General features: G+C 50.1%; 1 protein-coding gene across 7 annotated transcripts in view; it reads right to left on the bottom strand.

The window, feature by feature from the left end:
* SAMD4A (sterile alpha motif domain containing 4A) overlaps positions 1 to 22,540 on the bottom strand; it is a 99,750-nt gene that overhangs the window by 33,989 nt on the left and 43,221 nt on the right. For 6 of the 7 annotated variants that reach the window (XR_014616284.1, XM_084208800.1, XM_084208803.1 and 3 more), the window contains exon 3: positions 3,931 to 4,470. Coding sequence is in view for 6 of the 7 variants with exons in the window: in XM_084208800.1 (XP_084064926.1) it covers positions 3,931 to 4,470 (540 nt within the window). In the remaining variant the exon portion in view is untranslated. Of the gene's footprint in view, positions 1 to 3,930; positions 4,471 to 13,639; positions 13,769 to 22,540 lie in introns of all 7 variants that reach the window. The other variant, XM_084208802.1, reaches the window with a different exon arrangement.

Raw genomic sequence — 22,540 nt, 5'->3', positions numbered from 1 at the left:
CAGTTTTCTGGCAGAGACTCCCATGGGAAGGGCGTAGCAGGCCTGAGCACCCAGCACCTTTCCCATTTCTGCAGGAGGGAAAGGGTGGCTCCAGACTGGCAAGAAGAGCTTTGCTGGTCCCAGGACCTCTCTGCTCCCTCTCAGGGGAACCCAGGCAGTGCAGTGACACTGGAACACCAAAGAGGTCAACATCCCTCCAGGATGAACACGGTGCCAAGGCCTGGGATTCCTGCTCTGTGGGATATTCCCTGGCAAGGTCTGTGACTGTGTCTGTCCCTCACTGACCTGTGACTCCATGTCCAGATGAGACCAGTGAATCTGCAATCCTCCTCCTCAGCACAGCTAACGACAGATCCCCCTTTGCCTCTGCACAGGTTCCCTTCTGAGAGGGTGGAAAACACAGGGCTAAGCTGAGCTTCCATCTGACAGCAAATCCTGTCGTGCCATCAGTAACTCGGGGGGAGCCAGTTACAGGGCAGGGAAGGGGCTGAGCCCCCCACAAGCAGCTGCTGGCAGCTTTGCAAACCAGCTGCTTTCCTCTGTCCTTCCAGAGTTTCCAGGCCGTGTCTCCATCACAAAGACGTTGTGCAAGCCCAACATTTTGCAACTGCTGCCTGACCTGGCCACAGAGGCAGGACTCCAGGCTCACCCCGTCCCCCATGCGGGAGCAGCTCCAGCTCCAGCCCCAGCCCCAGCTCCAGCCCCAGCCCCAGCTCCAGCCCCAGCTCCAGCCCCAGCCCCAGCCCCAGCTCCAGCTCCAGCTCCAGCCCCAGCTCCAGCCCCAGCCTCCTCCCTGCCTGTGCTCCCAAGCCCATGCCAAGGCTGTCTGTACTCCTGGAGTGCTAAAGCTTGGTTTAAAGTCGCATCTCAAGCGTTGCAGGAATTGCTGATGCATTGGATGGGACGGAGCACATGAACATCACAGAATTCCAGCGTGGTTTGGGTTGGAAGGGACCTTAAAGCCCATCTGGTTCCACTCCCCACCATGGGCCTGACACCTTCCATTAGACCAGACTGAAGACTCATCCAGCCTGGCCTTGAACACTTCCAAGGATGAGGCAGCCACAGCTTCTCCGGGCCAACTTCCATTGTTTGGGGTGAGTCCATATCCTCTGATCACTCCAGACTCAAATTCATCACTTAGAACACTGGTCCCACTTCTGGAGCACCATTTCTGTGGTAAATCCAGAGTGACTCCTTCAGAACATTCCAGACTTGCCTCTCACCACATCTCCTCAAGCCTTGGCTAAACCTTTGCTAACCCCTGTCGGTGCAGTTATGGAGATGAACCAATCCTGACCAAATCTCAAAGCTGGAGTCTAGGTCGAGTGAAAGTCAAGGACAGCACAAAGCAAAACATCACATGAGCTTCAGCCACCCACATTTCAGCCCTGTGCCATGACAGCACTAAATCTCATTGTGCCACAGCTCCAGAAGAACATAGCTCAGGCAAGATCATCACTGCTCTGGGAAAGACCCTGCCCCATTCTGGTGTCAGGAACAGGCAGTGCCTTTGCAGGGATGGGGCAGGGAAGGCTGAGCCCTGCAGGGTGTTGCTGGATTAAAGCCTCTGCACAGATAAACACCTCTGAGTAAGAGGGAGAACTTAAAACTAATAACAACACTAAAACCTAAACAAACACTAAGGAGCTGAGGGCTTTGCTTTGGAATAAAAGATTAATAAACATATCGATTGAGTCAAGGGGCTGGGACAAAGGCTGACAGCCGTGTTTATTTTTTAGCATCTATCTGTGGACTTACCAGGCTTTTGCCCAAGCCAAATATTGTGTTAAGGAAGTTTATGAACTGACACATGAAGTGTGGTTGGGTCACCTCCAGCTCAGCCCACGGTTGTCTGAGCATGGTGCCACCAAAATATGTCTGCAGGAGTTACAACAGCTTAACACGTGGGCCTAGACTATCACTAGCAGAGGATGATGCAGCCAAGCAAGTGGCAGAGATTGAGAAGGAATTCAAGCAGAAGACTGAGTGAAGTGTAGGGCTGTTGGCAGACCCACAGGTGTTCCTGTCCCAGCTGCTGCTGAACACACTGAATTCTGAGAGAATTTAGAAAAACCACAGCACTGCAGCAGCTCAGGCACTGCAGTAGTTCAGTGCTGCCTCAGTTTTGGCATCTTGTGCCAACACCTGGGGACCACAATGGGCAAGGGTGGGTCAATGCTTCTGCTGGGAGCTAAGTCTGAGCACAGAAAGGCTCAAAAATCCTCCAAGGGGTTCGTGGAAAGAGTCCTTCAAGACCTAAGGCATCTTGCAAAGTTCCAGCCACTGTCAGTGATCAACCTGCTGCACCCACCACACCTCCCTGCTTCCATTTCTGACACAAGGAGCCAGACCCCTTCTGAAGCCTCTGTTTCCAAGGTGTGCAGAGCCTCTGAACCACCAGGCATACAAAAACCACATGGAAAACCCCCCAAAAATAATCCTTGGAGAGGTTTAACAGACTGACTGCAAGTAGATTCATGGGGTTTTTCTCACCCTGCCTCCTTGTTAGACCCTTCTCATGCAGCTCAGTCACCCAGGAACAGCTTCATAGCACAGGGTCTGGGTGTCAGAGAAGCTGAACATCACACACTCCCACAGCAGCAGGAGCTGGGGGCTTCACACACAGGGGACTGGATGGGAATGATGGTTTGGAGTCTGTGGAGAAGCTGAGACCCTTCTGTAAATCCCCACCTGCCTGCAAGGGTGGACACAGGAGAGGCAGGGACCAGGGTGCCACAGCAACAAACCCAGAGCTGTGTTTTATATTGCTGTTGATTTGAAACACCACTTTAAAAAAAAAAAAGGCAATTCTTACGGGAGAGAGGAAAGCCCAGAAGCCTTAAGTGACCATTTTAAAGCTTTTAGCCATTTAATTGTGGCTTTCCACACTCTGATAAAGAAACCAGGGCTGCTGCCACAAGAAGCCTCTCCTCCCCAAAGTGCTCTCTGCATCCCTGATCTCTAGGAGATGCTGATAAAGCATCTTGGAGAGACTTCTGAATATCCCAGAGTGAAGGAGGACATGCAGCTCTCCAGGTGACATGGTGGCAGTCACCCAAAGGTGTGACAGTGAGTGGGTGGGCAGGGGAGCTTCTGAGCCCCACTCAGAAGATGCTGCATTCCTGCTGTCCCAAAGAAGGCTCACAGGAATCAATGGCTGCTTTGAACACCAGCTGTAGCTGCACTACAGCTTCACAGAAAACCCAGTGTTGGACAGATCTCCAGTCACGGAGCTCTCCACGTGTCCAAGCCTTGGGCTGGGCTCTGCACCATCCATCAAAGCCTGCCAAGGTCTCCATGGGGGAAGAACCACCCAGCTCTCCTGGAAAACACTGAGGCCTGTCCATTAAACTCCTCCATCACCACCAGCTTCACCCCTCTGCACTGCAAATACAAGGGAACCTTTTCAGATACCCTGAAGCTGGTGGATTCCAGTTCTGCTTCCAAAACTTTGGCCTGCACTCAGGATTCCAATTCCATTTTTTTCTCTGTAAGTCCTCAGCACACTTTTGGACTTGCCACAAGGCATGCAGCTCACTTTTGGACATGAAGCATGAGTTTCCTGCTTGCTTTAGGCACTCCTGAAACACGAGTAAATCTACACAAAGCTGCATGAAACACAAGGGGTTCCCTTCAGTAAGGCACATTTTTTTACTCTTAACTTTTTCTTACTCTTTGCTGGTTTTCCCTCCTCTCCAGCCCCCAGGTCTTTAGAACCACACAACGCCAGAAGAAAAGGCAAAACTGCAAGAAAAGGCCCCAACAAAGCAAGCAATAAATAAAAAAAGCAGGTGAGGAAAGGAGAAAATAAAAAAAAAAGAGTTTTCTATGACCCAGATGAGTTCAGCCCCTCTGCTAACCACGCCAAAGCAGCAATTCCTGGTGGGACTGGGGGGGACTGTCCCCAGCTCCCCCGTGAGTACTCACTGGTGCTTGTGCTAGTGCCGATGGTGTTGATGGTGGTGGGGACGGAGGAGGAGGAGTAGAGGGGCAGGTGGCCGTTCTCACAGGCCAGGCTTTTGTCCTGCCAGCTGGAGGCGCTGACGCTGATGCCGGAGTCCCTGGAGTTCTGCCAGCCGTTGTTGAGTTTGTCGTCGGAGTTCTGTCTTTGGTGATAGTAGTGAGCCTGCCCGTAGTCCAGCGAGTCCGAGCGGCCCCGGCCCTGCCCGCCAAAGCCCCCCGACGACGATGACGATGACGACGTGCGGTCCTCCAGGTGGTTGAGCCACATGGCCAGGGCGCTCCTGTCCTCCAGGGAGGTGGCAGGGTGTATCAAGGCGTAGGAGAGCAGCTGCCTGCTCTCCTCGATGTGCTGGTTGTGCTCGATGGAGTGCGCCAGGATTTTGGGCAAGAGTTTCATGTACTCGACTTTCGCCTCGATGTTGCCGGGCTTCAGTAAAGGCAGGTGGGTTAACAAGAGGGAGATCACTTTGTCCTTGGATTCTTGTTGCCACTGGTTAATGATTCCTGTTGAAGGAATAAGGAGGGGGGAAAAAAAGGAGAATAGTGAGAAATTGGAAAACAGAGGTAATAAAGAAATAACCGGGTCCTGGCAGGGTAAATGTGGCATGCCAAAGGGATTTGCACACGTGTGGTTGTCACAGACATGTTTTATGAAAAACCCTTTCCTTAGGGTCTTTTCTCCTGAGAAGCTGAAAGGCCTCAGGAACAAAACATAACAATCATTATCTGCTGCTGTGGAATGCAACAGGTGGATCTGGGATTGGTCCATGTTGGTTGTTTCTAATTAATGGCCAATCACAGTCAGATTGACTCTCTAAGAGTCAGGAGCTTTTGTTTTCATTCTTCTTCTTGCTGGTTTCTGATGAAATCCTTTCTTCTATTATTTTAGTATAGTTTTAATATAATATATATCATAAAATAATAAATCAAGCCTTCTAAACATAGAGTCAACATTCTTGTCTCTTCCCTCATCCTGGGACCCCTGTGAACACTACCACGTGTGGTAGCACAGCATGAGCATCTCCCTGGCAAGGGGGTCACTGTTGTATTGCACGAAATAGTTACCCAGACACGGATTCTTACAGGTCACCACCCTCCAAAATCATTGTCAGCTTGCCAAACTGGACGCCAAAACTTACCAGATGCCTCTGAAAATCACTGAAAAAAACAAACTACACCCAACTCTATGTGGGAAATGCATTTATAGCCATTTTCCAACTCTACTGCTGTTGCTCTTATTTTAATCAAAATCACGATTTGGCCCAAATTTTTCATATTGTTGCAGATTATAGAAAATACTACACAAAAGCACCCAGTGGATAAAGCTAACCTTTCAAGAGAACTTGGCTGGAAAATTGAAAAGGTCAAAATTCAAAGGAGATAGCACAGGAGAGAACCCCAGAGGAAACACAATCATCCATTCAGGGGGTTGGTGTACCCACCAGCCCCAAAGGAAAGGAGGAAGCAGCCCCAGAGCTCCTGCTCCTCTGTTAGATCACAGCAAATAGGAGAGATTTCAGAAGACAAGGGGAAAAAAAAAGAAAAGAAACCTAGGGGTTAGATTTAAATATGCAGAAGGAAAAGTCAGGGAATTACAAACTGGTCACTTAACTCGAACTCCTGGAAAACTGATGGAACAAATAATGAAACAACCTATTTGTAAGCACTTAGAAGATAACAAGATGATAAGTGACTGCCGACACCCATTTGTCAAGAGCAATTTGATTTCCTTCTGCGACAGAGCAACTGGCCTGTGAATAGCTGGAGGAACAGGCAGTGCTGTATATCTTGATATTCATTAGGTGCTGCTGCACATGGCTCCCTCAGCAGCACAGCAGAGAGAAACTGCTCTAATGTGGGCACACAACTCATCCGAAAAACAGATGGAGGGAGCTGGTGCTGCTGATTAACTGTGAGACTGGGAGGATGTGCTGGGCAAGGAGAGCTGTCCTGGGCCTGGCACCACCCAGAATGTCACTGGTGATAAAGGTGATGTGATAAATGTGACCAGCATTCAGGTATTGTGCTAAGAGAAAGGAAAACACTCCAGGGAACTGGACGAGAGGTCAAACTGTGTTGAGGATTTGAAGAGGTGGCATGAAGCTGGGTCAGGAGAGGTTTAGGCTGGAGATCAGGAAAAGGTTCTTCCCCCAGAGGGTGGTGGGGCACTGAGCAGGCTCCCCAGGGACTGGTCTCAGCATCAGGCTACCAGAATTCCAGGAGAGTTTGGACAGTGCTCTCAAGCACAGGATTGAATTGTTGGAGTGTCCTGTGCAGGGTCAGGAGCTGGACTTAATGATCCTTGCGGGTCTCCTTCCAACTCAGGACACTCAATGCTTCCATGAGACTTGGAGAGATGTGAAAGAACATCTGCATTAAGCAGGTGCAAACATCTGCATGCAGCTGGGAACAAAGGGCTGTGCAGCACGAGGTGGGCAAGAGCCCAGCTTGGGAAGCACCACCTCAGTCAGACACAGTGCTGCACAGAAAAGCTGCACCAGGCAGCCTGGCCCTGGCAGGGAGGTGAACACTGGCATGGACAAGCTGCTCTCCACACCTGCTGCTGCCCAGGGAAACGGTGCAGTCACCATCTCTGGAGGGATTTAACAGCTGTGAGGATGTGGCCCTTGGGGACATGGGTCACTGGTGGCCTTGGCAGTGCTGCGGGAATGGTTGAACTCCATAATCTTGGAGGGCTTTTCCAACCTAAACAATTCTGTGATTCTCTGACTTGAACTGCAGCAAAGATGAATGAGGTTGGACATGATTAAACTGCCTTCTGTAGGGCAGGATGGCCCAGGACACTGTGAGATCTCTATCACCAGAGGTTTCTCTGAAGAGCTGGTACAAACTCCAAACACCTGCCAAATCTCCCCAGAGCAGCCAACAGACACTTCCCAGCCCCAGAGCAGTCTCTCCTCCAGTGCTGACCAAAGCCCTCTGTGAAGCCTTCAAATCTTCAGCCCTGTCTTAGGCTGTGCTACAGGAGCCAAAACTGAACTGTTGTGGTGGAGAACACTCCCTCCTGCTTGCTTTAAACACACTGCCCAAAGCTTCATCAGGTGAAATGCTGGAAAAATCCCCCCAAATTTTATGTTCTTTCCTTGTCTGCTGTCTTCAATCCATTCCAGACAGGAAGCTGCTCTAAATCACTGATTATCCCTACAGCCTCTGTGTGTTTTTGAGCTAGGGTAACTGAACCCACACCACTGAAATGCAGATCCAGATCTCCATCTGTAGGTTCATTCATCAGGTTTGCTCTTGGGAAGGCACAAGAGCAAATCAATATCCAGCTCAGGATATTCTGTGACCCAGGAATTGGACTCTACAATCCATGTGCAATCCATGTACAATCCTCCCCCTGAGGATATTCCATGATTCTATGATTCTGCATGACCCATGCTGTCAGCCAGCAGCAAACCCAACCCTCCCACCAGCCCTGACCCAGAAGAGAGCTGTTAGAGCAGCAGCCTCTCCCACTTAGGGCCAAACTCTGTCCATCACTTTCCTGACAGACTGCGGCAGCGAGCAGCACTCACCCCTCCAGATTCACCCTCCCGGTTCCAAGGTGTGCAACTGTTTTAAAAGGAAGCCACTAGATGGCTTGCTGGAAACACTGGAGACTCTCCCTGGAACTTTCTGCACTGGTATTTACTTCTCCACAGAGCTCCCCCTCCTCCAGAGCTGCTTCCTAAGCCAGCCACAGCGTCCTGTGCAGAAAGGAGCAAGGGACAGACGTGGCACAGCTCTGGTGGAGGAGGAACTGCTCTACTGCAGCAGAGGGGACTTCTGGTACTCTGGGTGTGCTCCTGAGCCCATGGGAATACTGTGAGGTTGTTTTGGTGCTAAAAAAATGGGATTTGGGAGAGCAACATTCAGCAAAAGTGATGCTTTAAAGGATACATGAGTGTAGTGGGACTCAAGGCTCACCAGTGCATATCCATATTTTCCATATGCAGATGGCCCTGCTCCAGGCAAGGCTTCCTGTTGGGATGAATCTGATTTATCTGTCCCCTCTCTCTCAGTCAGCTGCCTGGTGAGTTGAAAACATGTCTTATTTTCTCCCATCCTCCTGCAGAGAGGGATGTCACACCCCGGTATTTTATCATGGCTCTCGTGGTGGTTCAGCAGCGCTTTCAGGCTGGCACAGCCAAACCCCAGCCTGGCACCAGCTGGGATTCTGTAGCAGCTCAGATAAACTGAGAAATCAAAGATCATTAAGAAAAAGGCCTGCAATGCACTGCTCAAAGAAGCTGGTGCCACTTAAAACAGGAACAAAATACACGTAGAAAAAGCCGAGTCTGGTGTAAACTGGGTGCAGAAGAGGAGGAGGAGGGAGGCAGGGGCAGGTGGCCGTGGCTGTGCTCCTCCTCCTCCTCACACGGGGGAGAGCTGAGCATGAAGGTCCCCCCTGGGGAAACACAGGATGGCGCCAGAGCTGCTCCTTGGGAACTTTGCCTCCAAGAGATTTGGGGGTTTAAACCACAGCACCAAAAAGATGGAGCACTGACCCAGAAGCCTGTGGCTGATGAAGGGCTGGGTGCCCCGGCCCAGGCAGGAGCTGGTCTCCTTCTCAGCCAGCAGCAGGATGTGCATAATTAAACAAAAATGGAAAATAATTAGATCTGAAAGAGGTTTGGCTCTCTCTGAGATGGGGCAGAAGGTCAGGCTTAATCCTATCTGCCAGAAAATAGAGGGATCTGGAGAGGGCAGTGCAGGAGAGGGAAGCTGGAGCTGCCTGTGGGCAGGGGGAGAGGAGCTGGCAACACCCCAGAGCCCCTCTCCACGCTCTCCCTGGACACAGGAGCCCCCCCTTCAGCCCCTCACCTGCTCCCATGCCCTCCTGGCCACCTGGGATAGCTCATCCTTCACTACCAGAACAAACACTCTGGGGCAGCTGAGACGAGGATGTGTTTTGGAATCCCACATCCCAGGGTCCTGACACGATACCTGTGGTGGGTCACAGCCACTAATCTCATGACAGCCTCATTAGCTCCCCTGGATGCTGCTTCAGAGATGCCTGGTGCTTCCCATCACGAGGGTTTCACTGCTCTGTGGAATGGCACAGCTACTGGCAAATCTGAGCATAGAGAGAGCCCCAGAGTCCCCCATTGCTGCCTTGAAATCCCCCCAAATCCCTGTCCTGCCCACTGCTGCCATTGAACTGCCACCTCCTTTTGGAGATGAGCTAAGATAACAACTGAGCAGCCCTGCCCTGGGAAGGGATGGGAGCTGCTGGCACCCCCAAAGCAGAAAATCCCAGTTTTTATTATGGGATGAGAAGGTGAATGAAGGTGGGATGTGAAACTACCTTCTACCGAAGGATTACTTAACTGACAGGATTTTGCTGCTAGACAGCCCAGCTGATGCATGTGCAGCATGCCTGGATAAATCCAGCTCCAAATATAGCCAGGTCCTGCTCCACAGACTGCAACCTGTGCTTGTGCTATGAATAGGATCAACACCATCCCCAAAACTGGGGCTTCTGGCTGGAAAATGAGGTGAAGCTTGTAAATTTATTAGGCTATTAAGGGATTTCTCTGTCACAAATCTGCTTCATCACTGCTGGATCCCTGCAAACTGTTAATTGCCACCAAGTCCAGTGGTGATGGATCCACCCCTAATGCTGCACTGCATGAGGGACCCTCCTGCCTTTACTCTGAACCTGCCTCCTGAGGGATGAAGGGGTTATTTCAACCACCAGCAATGCTCATGGTTATCATGTCCTGGGAACAGTCACAGTTTTCCAAATGCAAAGCCAGACCAGATGGACAGAGGCAGGATAGACACAGTCCCTGCAAAAACCAACATGAGCAGCACACTGGAGCCTGCATTTACAAACCCTGAAGGACCAAACTGCAGGGGCTTTAATTCTAGTTTTGGTTTGTGTGAACAGACTTCTGGGTCAGAAGATTCCAGTTTAAAAACACCACCCTGCTGAGAGGGATGGCCAAGAGCAGCTGTCAGCACAGGAGAAGGATGTGTGGGTCTCACCAGGTGAGTTGCCTTCAAGGAACAATAATGCCAAGTGCTCTCAAGCCCTCGAAGGAGCCCAAAAAACAACCAAACCCATCCAAGAGAAACCATTTCATTTTGGAAGCAGAAACTGGATTCTCCCCCTGTTACTATATAAAACTTATTTCACAGTGAAGCACAACCCAAGTGAAGTGTCCAGAGGAGGCCACGGAGCTGCTCCAAGAGCTGGAGCCAGGCTGGGAGAGCTGGGGGTGCTCACCTGGAGAGGAGAAGGCTCCAGGGAGAGCTCAGAGCCCCTGGCAGGGCCTGAAGGGGCTCCAGGAGAGCTGGAGAGGGACTGGGGACAAGGGATGGAGGGACAGGAGCCAGGGAATGGCTCCCAGTGCCAGAGGGCAGGGAGGGATGGGAGACTGGGAATTGGGAATTCCTGGCAGGGAGGGTGGGGAGGCCCTGGCACAGGGTGCCCAGAGCAGCTGTGGCTGTCCCTGGATCCCTGGCAGTGTCCAAGGTCAGGGTGGAGAGGGCTTGGAGCAGCCTGGGACAGTGGAAGGTGTCCCTGTCCATGGCAGAGGGTTGGAATGAGGTGGTGTTCAAGGTTCCTTCCAATCCAAACCATTCCAGGATTCCATGCATTTGCTGACTGGGATTTTGGTGAAGTGAGTGAGATGAGTGATGTGTAACTTATGAAACACACAACAGCTTATCCTGAGCAACAAGGACACCAATTTAAAGATTAGAAGTGTTTTAAAAACTGCTCAAGGATCTTCCAAGTAACAAAGAGGACATTCACACAGGAGGTTTGGTATCATTGCCCCTCAATGCTAAGTCAGTGCACTTAAGGGCTCCAGTTGTCAGCAAACTGCTCTTAAATTACTGTTTTATTATGCCCTTGTTTTCAGTTTTCCATAAAAAGTTCTCAAAAGCCCATTCAGATAATTTGCCCAAGCAAGAAATGACTAAGAGAGGGATTCATAGGATCATTAAGGTTGGAAAAGACCTCTAAGATCATTGAGTCCAACCATTAACCAGATGCTCAAATCTGAAGGGCACCCTCCAAGCACCTTCCCAGAAGAGCTGAAATAAATTGTACTCTCAGATGTATTTGGGGAGAAAAACCAGAAATTTGTACTAAAAGTTTAGGCTGGGATCCTTGATCTTGTGAAGTGACATACTGCACATCAGGGACTGGAGAGAGGAACTGGGTGCTCCTGGATGGCAATCAAACCTTTCTGGGGATGGACAATACCAAGGTTTTCATGTCCTGGATGGCCAACAGCAAAAGAAAAATCCAGTCCATGCTTAGGCAGCTGGCAACTGCTTCCTTCCAGTGAGCCTGGAATCAGTGGCCCCAGAGCAAGAGATGGCTGTTTCTGGGTTTGCAGGAAGGTTTTTCAAGAGGCTTCCTCAGCAGCTCTCAGAAGAGGCTCCCATTATTTGCCATTTCCTGGATTATGAATGTGAAACTGAATCTGGGTGATGGGCAGAACTATGTGCAGGGCACCCACTTTTTATTGTCAGAGGCAGAAAAATCAGCACCTGGACTCATCCTGCTGTGCAAAGACCCAGCAGCACATCACCACCCACCAGCTTCTCCACACATCCACGGGAGATGCTGCACTTCCATCAAGATCCCCTAAATCAGTGGTAAATGAGGTTATCTCCAGTCAGCCCTGGGATCTCACACCTATTCCAGCTGCCTGGATGCCTTCACCAGGGCAAAAGGGGTCAAGAAACCTGACCCTGCATAGGAACACAGCCCAACAACCTGAGCTTGGCCACAACATCATCTCCCAGTGAGTGACCATCACCAACCTGAATTCTGTGTCTAGTTGTTCCAGTTTCTCCCAAGCACTTCTGTCTGCCTTCATTTCCAGCTGAATTTATCTGGTATTATGCCTGAATTCATCTGCTTCAGATTCTGAACCAGATGATCTTTAAGGTTCCTCCCAACCCAAACCACTCAGTGATTCTATGAGTGGGGTGGAGACACCACACCCCACCTCACACAGGGCAGTTTGCTGCAAAGATAAAGCAGGGGAGCAAAAAAATCAAGAGATTTCACCCACAAGTCTGAATTTGCACCAAGTGTATCAACCAAGGGCAGGCTGCTGCCAGTCCCAGCCTCCCCACAACTGGGTTTACTGGTCTGTGAGATGGTCCAGCTCCCCACCACCCATCACACAAATCCACTCTCCAACAGCACTGCAGACACAAACCTCTGTCCTGGCTCCTGCTGCAGCAGCTCGATTGAAGGTAAAGCACAAAGTGTTTCCAGCTGAAGGGATTTAAATTATTATTTGCAGTAATTAGCACCTGCACGTTGACCCAGTCACAATACTTTGTTTGGGCAATTTTACATCATTCCCTTCGTAAATCAGCCTCACTCAAAAGGCCAACATGAAGGAAAACAAAGCAAGAACCCAGATGGAAACACTCTGTACCCCATCCAGAGCACATCAATACCTTCACTGTTAAACCTGGCAGCCTTCTCCTTCCACCAGAGGCCAAATAATCAGAATTTCAGCATGTGCCTCCTCGTTATTGCAACCGGCGCTAATTAAAAGGAAAAACATCTCAATGATAAACGTTACTGCTGACCTGCCAAGTGCAGCAGGCAGAGAGGCTGTCACTGAAACACTGCTGAACCTGAATCCTGCTCCTCATCCCCCCAAGATTGATGCCAACACAGGAGAGAAGACACCCATGATGCCTCCAAGCACCTCCACATCCACGGGGCTGCGGCGTAAATCCCAACAAGGAACCCAAAAAACAACCAAACCCATCCAAGAGAAACCATTTCATTTTCGAAGCAGAAATTGGGTTCTCCAATTTCTACATACAACTAATTACACAGTGAAGCACAACCCAAGTGAAGTGTCCAGAGGAGGCCACGGAGCTGCTCCAAGGGCTGGAGCCAGGCTGGGAGAGCTGGGGGTGCTCACCTGGAGAGGAGAAGGCTCCAGGCAGAGCTCAGAGCCTGCTCTGAGCTCTCCCTGCTCCAGGTCTGGATTTATGCCTGAGCCAGGGCTGACCTCAGTGGGGTGGGAAGACCTAATGCCACACATCTGGAGGCAGCAGGAGCTGTGCCAAGTGCCAAGCAGCACCGTGCCTGCTGGACCCACGGCTGCCTGGCACCTCCCAGGGGAGGCCAGCTCTGCATCCTGGGCACAGCTTCCTCACAGGTCACCACAACTGCTCACCCCAGTGGATAATGTGGAATCTGACAGAGGAAAAGCCCACAAACCCCTGTGGGTGGCTTTTTGCTGTCACTCCCTTCCATTCAGGTCTAACAGGACAACTTGGGGGGTAATTGGGAAGCACTGGTGAAGCTTTTGCCTTGGAACAAGTCTTTGCAAGGAGCTGGGAAGAGCCTGCAAAAATGCCCTGGATACCAGGAGGGCTTGGGGACTGTGTGTGTGGGATTAAGGGCTCTGCACTTCCCCTCCCACAGCACCCAATCCCACAGCTTTGAACCTCCAGGTCCAACACACTCAGTGCTACCCCAGCATCTTTGGTCTATAATGAGATATAAAAAGGCAATTACACTATTCCCCTTCTCCCAGCTGGTCCCTTTCCTTCCCTGGGCAGATTCAAGGGTGGACAACCTCTCTGAAGGACAGGTGGAGCTTTTGTCCACCAGCACCCACAAGGAGAGGACAGACAGACATCACACAAGGCACATGCAGCCACATCCCACCTCACACCCCGGCTCCATCGTGGTGCCAGGGAGCGCCGGAAAATCTGCCAGTGATGCACAGCAACCTCTGGGTTCACATGGTGCTGGCTCCCCTCCGTGTTTCCAGCAGCTACATCACACTCTAAGAGGCTAAAAATACATTAGGAAAGTACTTAATGTTTCTTTTCCACCCCAGCGGCTGCTGCAGAGAAGCTCCAAGGGGGAGGGGAGGTGAACAGACCAGAGTGGATGCAGGGGAGGGAGGCAAAAAAATGGAGCAATGGAGCAATGTGGGACAGCACGTCCCTCAAAAGGTGGTGGCCTGGGAAATCCCCACTGCAGGCAACACTGGCTCCTTGGAAAAACAAGGGCAAGAGCCACGTAACCATGAAAAGCAAAGTGTTTCTGAACACAGAGAGGATTTAAGGTGGACAGGACCTGGAGCAACCTGGTCTAGTGGGAGGTGTCCCTGTCCATGGCAAGGGGTTGGAATGAGCTGATCTTTAAGGTGCCTTCCAGCCCAAAGCAATCTGTGATTCTGTGGTTCAGCACTGACAAGAATTCATGAAGGAGCATCTCTGCCATTCCTAATTACCAAGATTAAGAAGCTCCATGTAAATTAATTACACAATATTCCTTGTTAAATGCAGCGGTGAATATTTAACCACCCAACCCAATTATGTTCCAAAGAGATAATCTTCCTGCAATGGCTCCCAACGTTCCCCTGTGTGCAACAGGTGAGTCCTTCACCACCCAGGGCTGAGGCAGGAGGGATGGGTTTGTCAGCACAGCTGGGTGGCAAGAGGCACACGGGCTGCTGCACTTCACTTTGGAAGAACAGCCAGTTTCATGGAATTCTGGAATGGTTTGGGTTGGAAGGGACCTTCAAGACCACCCAGTTACAACCCCCTGCCACGGGCAAGGACAGCTTCCACTAGACCAATTGCTCCAAACCCTGTCCAACTTGGCCTTAAACACTTCAGGGATGGGGCAGCCACAGCTTCCGTGGGCAACTCTTTCAACAATTTCTCACAATTCTTCTTGGGACAGCAGGCAAGGGGCAGGTGACATGGAAGTTCTGGGGAAACAAAAAGCAAACAGCCCTTTGCCCCCATCTCCAAAACCCTTCTGTGGCATAAGACATGAGCTCTTCTCAACTTGTAGCCCTTTTAAAAGCAGTTCTCCTCAGGCAGAGAGTTCAGCTGTCTGTCACTGGCAGCTCCCTTCTCCATTCTGCTCTCCAAAGCAACAGCAGCTCCCTAGCAGGAGTTGGGAATTTCAGCACTGAAGCCAGGCTCCAGGACAAGCCTGGATCAGATCTTCCCATCCTGTCACCCCAAACAGGCTGATGAAAGCCCACCAGCAGACAGAGCACACTCCAATTTGTACACTCCAAATGGGAGCAGAACGCCCCTTATTTTGGTCAGATGCAGAGCAAACTGGAATATTTCTCACCAAAACATCCCTTAACTCCCACTGAGATCCACAAGGACAGAAGAGCCCAGCTCCACTGTGAGTAGAAATGAGTAAGATTTTCATATTTTTGTCACTATTTTCCCCCTCTGCCTCCTGAGCTTGCCAGAGCTCCAGTCATTAGGAGGCTGTTTGTACAAACCCAGAAGTGATGTATTTTTAGCACTGGAGAATTGCATGGCACGATCATTAAGGAGCTTCTGCAGACAGCAACAAGAGCAGGGATTTTTCCTTCTCTAAATTGGCTCCAGCCACTACAGTTTTCAGCCCAAAGCAGACTTTCAGGAAATTCAGGAGGAGAGGGAGCCTTTTTCCATGACATATTTAATACTGAGCTGAAGTACACTCGATTTTCACACTGTGCATCCGACGGGAGGTTTTATGGATTTGTTTTCTAGGCTGTACTGTTGCACACTTTTGCTACAGAGCATAATACCCTGTATTATCACAACACTCCCTAGCAACAGGACTTTAATTTAGTGCAGAGATTTCCAATGCTGAGAGCATTTCACTGACTCAGAGCAAAGATGACACGCTGGGAAACCTTATCAAAAGCCCCACGGGTGCCAAGGGAATCTACACCACATGAATGATGGCATTCGAGCTTCTCAACGCAACGTGGCCAGCCCTGACACAGAGAACACCTTGGGAAAGAGGAATTTGCTTCACTGATTTCACAATCCACAGTCCAGCCAGCGTGGAGTGATGTCTGCATTGATGGCAGCAGTGCCAATGGGTGGGAGAGAAGAGTGAAAACCCAACAGGTGCTCAGCGCTCGGACAGAGAAATGTGGGGAATGGTTTAGTGTCACAAACAAGAGCTCAGAGCCAGGAGGGACATCAAGCAGGACAAGGTGCCACCTCCTGCTTCTCACCCCAAGGTCAGGAGGAGGGCAGATGCTCGGCAGACAAACCAACCAACCTCCTACAAAAGCTGTCCTGAAGAGTGAAGCCAACCTGGCATTGGACAAGAATGCCCAGTGCCAGTTTCCCTTCACTCACTGGAGCACCCAAGCCCCTGAGCATCACAGGATCCTGTTCCCAAACCTCAGATGGGGAGGATGGACTTTGGGAAGCCCAGGAAAATAGTGCCAGAGTCCCACCTGACCACAGAGAGCATGCAAAGGTGCAACAGCCACACCAGCACTGTGGACACTACCAGCTGAGGTGTTGTACCACCTCTGCAGAAGAGCAGGAGGAAGCAGGAGCACCATCCATGGGTGGGTTGAGAAGGCTCTCAGGGCAGAAATGACACCAAAACCATCTCCCTTGTGGAGAGCAGAGGGGAATCCATCAGCCCTTGTGCATGCAACAAGGAGACAGGAATATCAGAGCAGCCGTGCCAGGTCTGATGGACGAAGATACCCCGGCGAGATGCTGGCTCGAGTGGCTTTTGTTGGCTCTGTGCAAAGCCAGCTGAGCTCAGCCAGCCTGCAGGGCCTGGCCCATGGCAATGGCATGGGTCAGCAAGGATTAAAAGCATAATTAAACAGGAGGCTGCAGATTGCTTCCAGAAGCCCCATCACTCCCTGGAGCCCGTGAGCTCAGCCACGGGAAAACGCTGCTGGTTCTGCTGCTTCTGGGACCTGGGGTACAGGTGGGAAATGAGTTCACTGCCTGCTTTCACTTACACCAGGGTTATATGGCTCACATGCCTCCACACGCCCTCAAATCCAGATTTTCAGTGGAATTTCCTAGGATGCAGGAAGCCAAAGAAATAAAACATGCAACTTCTGTATCTCTCTTTTGAGCTTAATCCACAAAAACACCCGAATCCTCCTGACTTTCAGTGAGGAGACTACAGGCACAACCACAGGCATGGAAAAAATACTCCTCTGACTTCTTAATTACAATTGCAAAAAGCCTTTTACCAAAAGCTTAATTGAAATGCAGATAAGTTCCTTCAAAGGCTAAAATAAATATATAAAAAATTATCTGGATGTCATAACGGTGTTGCCTAAAATGGATAAAGGATTTAGAAGGGGGAAAAATAATACTAAAAATAAGTTATGAAGGGTATGCAAGGTATTGATATACAGCACATGGTTTAAACTGTTAATCATTGAACAGATTCCAGTATAAAAATAAAGAGACTGAAGCTGCACATAATGGAGGAGTTGCTCTATTTATAAACTTCTCTGTGCAAAGGGCAGCGAGGGCCAGGATGAGCCAGCAGTGGAGGCAGAGGGACGCTGCTACGGAGCCTATATTTGAGGGAAAATAAACAAGGGCTTTTTAAATTTTTTTTTTTATTTTTAAAAAACATTGTCAACAAAATCAAACTGAGTTGCCCAGGAGCCTGTGTGCCCCAGCCATGTGAGCAGCATTTCCAGCCCTGGCATGTGACAGCTCTCCCAATTTAGCCAGTAACTGACTCCCTCTGACCTGTAATAACACCGCTCCCAAATTAGAGCCCTCAATTTGACTTGGCTCTGGTCCTTCCCTCCCAGCGACATAAAGCATCCTTTTTCCCTCCCTCTCCCCGAACATTCCTAATCCTGTCCTTTTGCACTGCCAACTCAAACTCCCATTTAGTCTTTTCCTATTTTTTCTGGGTGGGTAGGGGGGGGGTGGTTGTGGAGGGATGAAGGGGTGCAGGCAGCAAAAGGCAGGGAAAAAAAGACCGGTGGAAAAACACCAAGAGACAAAAACAACAACAAAATCAGACAAAAATTCCAAGTTGGTGACATTCAGCTGGAAAAGCTCAATGACTCACATGCAAATAAAATCTGCCTAAATTCACTGTTGCATGACGCAGGCCACTGGCTTCAGCATGAAAAGGGCCGGGATGAAATCATCCACAATTAAATGGGAGCTTGGAAGGCTGCAAAAGCAGCAGCATCAGCGCTGCTCCCTCAGCTTAATAGGAAACACAAAGGAAGGAAGTTCAGCGGAGTGAGAACATCCCCCTTTTCCCCTCCTCCCCACTGACACCTCGCACCATCAGTCATCCCCAGCCCTCAGAGTGGCTCCTCCAGCATCACACGTCCGTGCTCGGCTCCAGCAAGCTGCTCCCCAGCAGCCTGCTGCCAGATTTTAATGGGCTTTCCTGGAATACCAGCTCAAAAGTGAAATAAAAATAAATGTGGCTACATAGCAAGGCAACCCCCCACCCCAACCAGCCAGCGGCTTCTTCCAGAGATTTCTGCCCTGATCTTTGCACAATGGTCGGGAGATATTGGAGAGTTAACATTGAGAAACTCTGGACCAAATCCAGTCCCTCCCCAAATCCCCCTCCCAAATTTAAATCTCAGTTCTCAGGTTTGCTCTCGCATTGCAACAGTGCTTTAAATCTTATGAGTTCTGAAATACTGTCTGAAGTCACGTCACAGGAATGCACTCGGAGTGAGCCACAGGGAATGGGGTGCCAGGGTTTCCCCTTCTGCCAGGATGAGCACCAGGCTCTGCATCCCATCCCTCCAACACAACCCTTCCGTGGGGCTGTGCCATGAACCAGGTCACTGCCCTGCTTCAAGCTGAAAGTAACAATGTGAGGGGGAAGAATAAACTAAAAAAGGTCATTTTAACCTGGACTGGGAGTCACAGCACAGTTTTCAAAAGGCTTTTGGTGCTCCAAGAAGAAGGGAAAACAAACCTGAGAACAAGAGCTGGCACCCTCCAAAGTGCTGCTCTGGGGATCCCCTGGTGAGTGTTGTTCCTCTGATCTGCTCTGGTGAGATCCCACCTGGAGTCTGGCATCCAGCTCAGGGACCCCAGCACAGGAAGGACAGGAAGATGCTGAAATGAGTCCAGAGGAGGCCACAGAGATCCTCTCAGGGCTGGAGCCCCTCTGCTCTGGAGCCAGGCTGGGAGAGCTGGGGGTGCTCAAGGGGAGAAGGGAAGGCTCCAGGGAGAGCTCAGAGCCTCTTCCAGTGCCTAAAGGGGCTCCAGGAGAGCTGGAGAGGGACTGGGAACAAGGCATGGAGGGACAAGATAACGGGGAACAACTTCCCACTGTCAGGAGCAGGGCTAGATGGGATATTGGGAAGGAATTCCTGGCTGTGGGGGTGGGGAGGTCCTGGCACAGGGTGCCCAGGGAAGCTGTGGCTGCTCCTGAATCCCTGGAAGTGTCCAAGGCCAGGCTGGACAGGGTTGGAACAACCTGGTGATTGTAGGATCCATCTGGGAAGCAGGAAGGACAGTACCCCAAGCATCCAAGAGTGGCCACATCCAGGTGTGAGGTCACTGGGAGAGGCCACTGCACCTCACTGCAGCTACGAAGGGAATCCTCTCTCACAAGGAGAAATCAGGTGATCACCTTCACATTAATTTGGAAACTGGATGCTTCAGCCTTTCTGGACTTCCCTTCAGGCTGGGTGTGCCTGTCCCTGGGGTTACCCCCAGAGCTGTGCTTTGGGAAGATGCCAGCCTGAGCTGAAGGCTTCTCAGCACTGCTGACCCTGGCCTGCAGTGGCTGCAGGAGCAGGGTGTGAACAGATCCATAAAAGGGAACTGGGAGACTTGAGCCTCCTGCCAGTAAAGCCTACATTTGCTCTGGAGGAATCTGCACCTCCCTGGGAAAAAAAAAAACAATAACCAAACCAAACAACAAACTATAAAAATAATATAGTGAGGTCTACAAGTGGGGAAAGGCTGCAAGTGCCTGCAGGAGGACATCCGACTGTGCCTGGGCCATCTGGTCACCCACCCTCAGTGACACTGCCCTCCCTTCACCACCAGATGCTAATTCCTTTCATCCTGCCTGGCCCTCCACTGGTGTAATTTTAGGTCTGTGAATAGGACCATCTGCCTTTGAGATGCTCGTTTATTTTTGGCTGAGCCCTCCCTTTCACCACTCCCTCCTTAAAGGAAGTCCAAAGCAGGCACTGTTGGGAACAGTGCTCCTTGTCTGCTCCTCTAATCAGCAGGCATTAACCAGCTATCTAAGGATGTTCTGCCCTGCTGTCACTCGTCAAATTGGGGGTGTCATTATCTTCAAAGCACTTTGCAAACACTTTTTTCCTTCCTCCCCGTGTTGCCATCACAAAGTAGTAATTATTCACTTCTCTCTGAATATGGTGGGCTTGGTCCAGCATCCTGGAGCTCGGCCAAGACGTGCTCAGCAAAATTCAACATGGCCAAAGTAAAGCTAAAACAAAGTGGTTCCTATCTCTGGATGCTGAGGACTGCTAGCCCTGCTTCCTTTCCCACAGCAGACATGGAAATGGTAAAAATAAAAATAAATGCTGGAACCACAGCAGCCAATAGTGTAATTTCCACGTATTAAACGATGCCTGGACAAAAAGGGAGTTTTGAGGAAAGTTCTGCTTTTATACACATCTAAGAGCTATGAATGAAAGTCACTGTCACAATTATGGAAAACAGTAATTAGCAAAATACTGCACAAAAATCCTGAAAGAAATGCTTCTGGCTAGGGTGACCACATGGGTGCTCCCAGCCAAAGCTGCACATGGGTAAGCCCTGAGAGCACAGCAAGGCCATGGGCAACCCCACCACAGCAGGGGCTCAGCCCATCTCCTGGGATGGATGTTGGATCCATATTTTGGGATAAATGTGTGTCCTCCTACATGTCCCAGCCAAAGGCATCCCGGGCTGCTTGGGGGGATGCAGGCAGGGCGAGCTAACAGACTGATTTTCCTTCTTTTTAAGAGTTTCACAAGTGTCTGAGACAGGTGGGAAGAATGGTTCCAGGTAACCCCTTCCAGAACCAGTCAGCTTTGTACAAATCCAGGTTGTGCAAAGCTTGTGCAGCTCAACCAAAATTTGTTGTTTTTTTTTTAAAGATGAGGAAGGTTGTGGTTCAGTCTGATGTTTGAGCCAGTTCTCAGCTCTGTTATGAACCCCCAGAAGCTACAGGACGTGGAACCTATTGCTGGAATTCAGTGTTAGACACCAGAGAACATCAATACAGGGGAGCCCCCTCACTGCATGAACCCCAAAGGCTGAAGAGAAGAGCCTGTTATGCTGCCAAGCTCCTCACAGGGAAAACATACCCAGGGCTTGAAAGAAGAAAATTTCTGTCCAATGCTTGAGGTGTTAAAATCAAGCCCTGGATTTTGCTGGCCACAACTCACTCTCCCTGGGGAAACACCTGGTTGTTCATTGCTTCAAATTCTCTGCAGTACATGAAAGAAAAAGTAACTTAATGGATCTGATCAGATCTCAGATTTGACAGGATTTCCTGCCTGGGTAAGAACTGACCCATTTTGCTTTGCCTTGAAGGTAGGATGAACAGAAAACTCCACTGGGCTGTGAAGTGAGGACAAGCAGCTTCACCCCCACGCTGGGGTGAATTCCCAGGAGGAATCAGGGGATGCAGACATCCCTCCCTCCCCTCCCCTCCCCTTTCTGCTGCCCAGAGGAAAGCACTTGACCAAAGCCAGTGATGAGTCACTGCGAGGAGGAGACTTTCTAATTTCACCCGCTTTGATCCTGCCCTGAAGTGCCAACGTCAAAGAGGAGGGAGGGGAGAGCTGGGGCTGACTCAGGGAGGACGGGAAAATCTCTGCATCTACAACAGAGACATTCAAAGCAAAGTGAAACTCCTCTTTTTTTAGGAAACCCCCATGAAAAAGTGACACAAAGAGCTGACTCTCCCCAGCTTGTACCAGAGCAGCAGCACTCAGCTGACTCCCTGTCTTTCCCAGCTGTACAAGCACTCATGAGGTTAAAACAGACTTTTCCCTGGGTAATTCACCTTTCCCTGTGGAATTCACTGTGCTGCACTGCTGCCTGCAGCAGCTGGCTGGTCCTTCCTTTATTACCAGCCTCACATTTTGTTTCTCATGTACCCACGAAGTGCTGCAGGATCTCAAAACAAAGAGTGACATTGTTCCTTCAGAATAAAACCGCTGTTCGCCCAGTTTTTATTGATATTTCACAAAAACATCCCAGGAGCTGTAAAGATTCATTTTGGGAGGGGGGGTTAAAGTGATGTGTCCCAGTCACAGCTTTTTTTCCATGATCCCTTTCCAGTGAGAACACATGAAATGGGTAAACGTGGACAGTGAACCTAAAGGACAAAGAACACAGGTCCTGGCAATTACACATTCCCACTGCCTGGTTCCTCTCCCAGAATTGCTGATGCCCACCAAAGGCACCACAAATACGCTGAGGAACTCAACTCCTGTCCCAGATCTGAGCAATAATGAGTTTGACACTTGTTAGTGCTTAAAACACAAAAAGCTTTCCCAACTAATTCAAGTTTTCACTAAAGCAAAATCATCCTCCTCTCCTTGTCTGGCTAAAATGACTGTTTTCAGCTATCAGAAAACCCACAAGGAAAATTTGAGATTTCATTTTCTTGACCAAATTCCGTAATATTTGGGAAGAAACTTCCAACAAGATGAAAATCTTGTATTTTTGTGCAGGGAGGGGGAGGCACAGACCTCCCTGCAGAAGAAAATTCCCTTCCCTGCACCCTGTTTTCCTCTGAAGAGCAGCAACACATTGCAGTTACTCACAGGGAAGGATTCAACCTCCACAACTC

Source organism: Fringilla coelebs (assembly GCF_963513975.1).
Source record: "Fringilla coelebs genome assembly, chromosome: 6".
In the NCBI taxonomy this organism is placed as follows: domain Eukaryota; kingdom Metazoa; phylum Chordata; class Aves; order Passeriformes; family Fringillidae; genus Fringilla; species Fringilla coelebs.
Note: the sequence above shows the minus strand (reverse complement) of the source record. Positions and strands in the feature narration are given on the sequence as shown.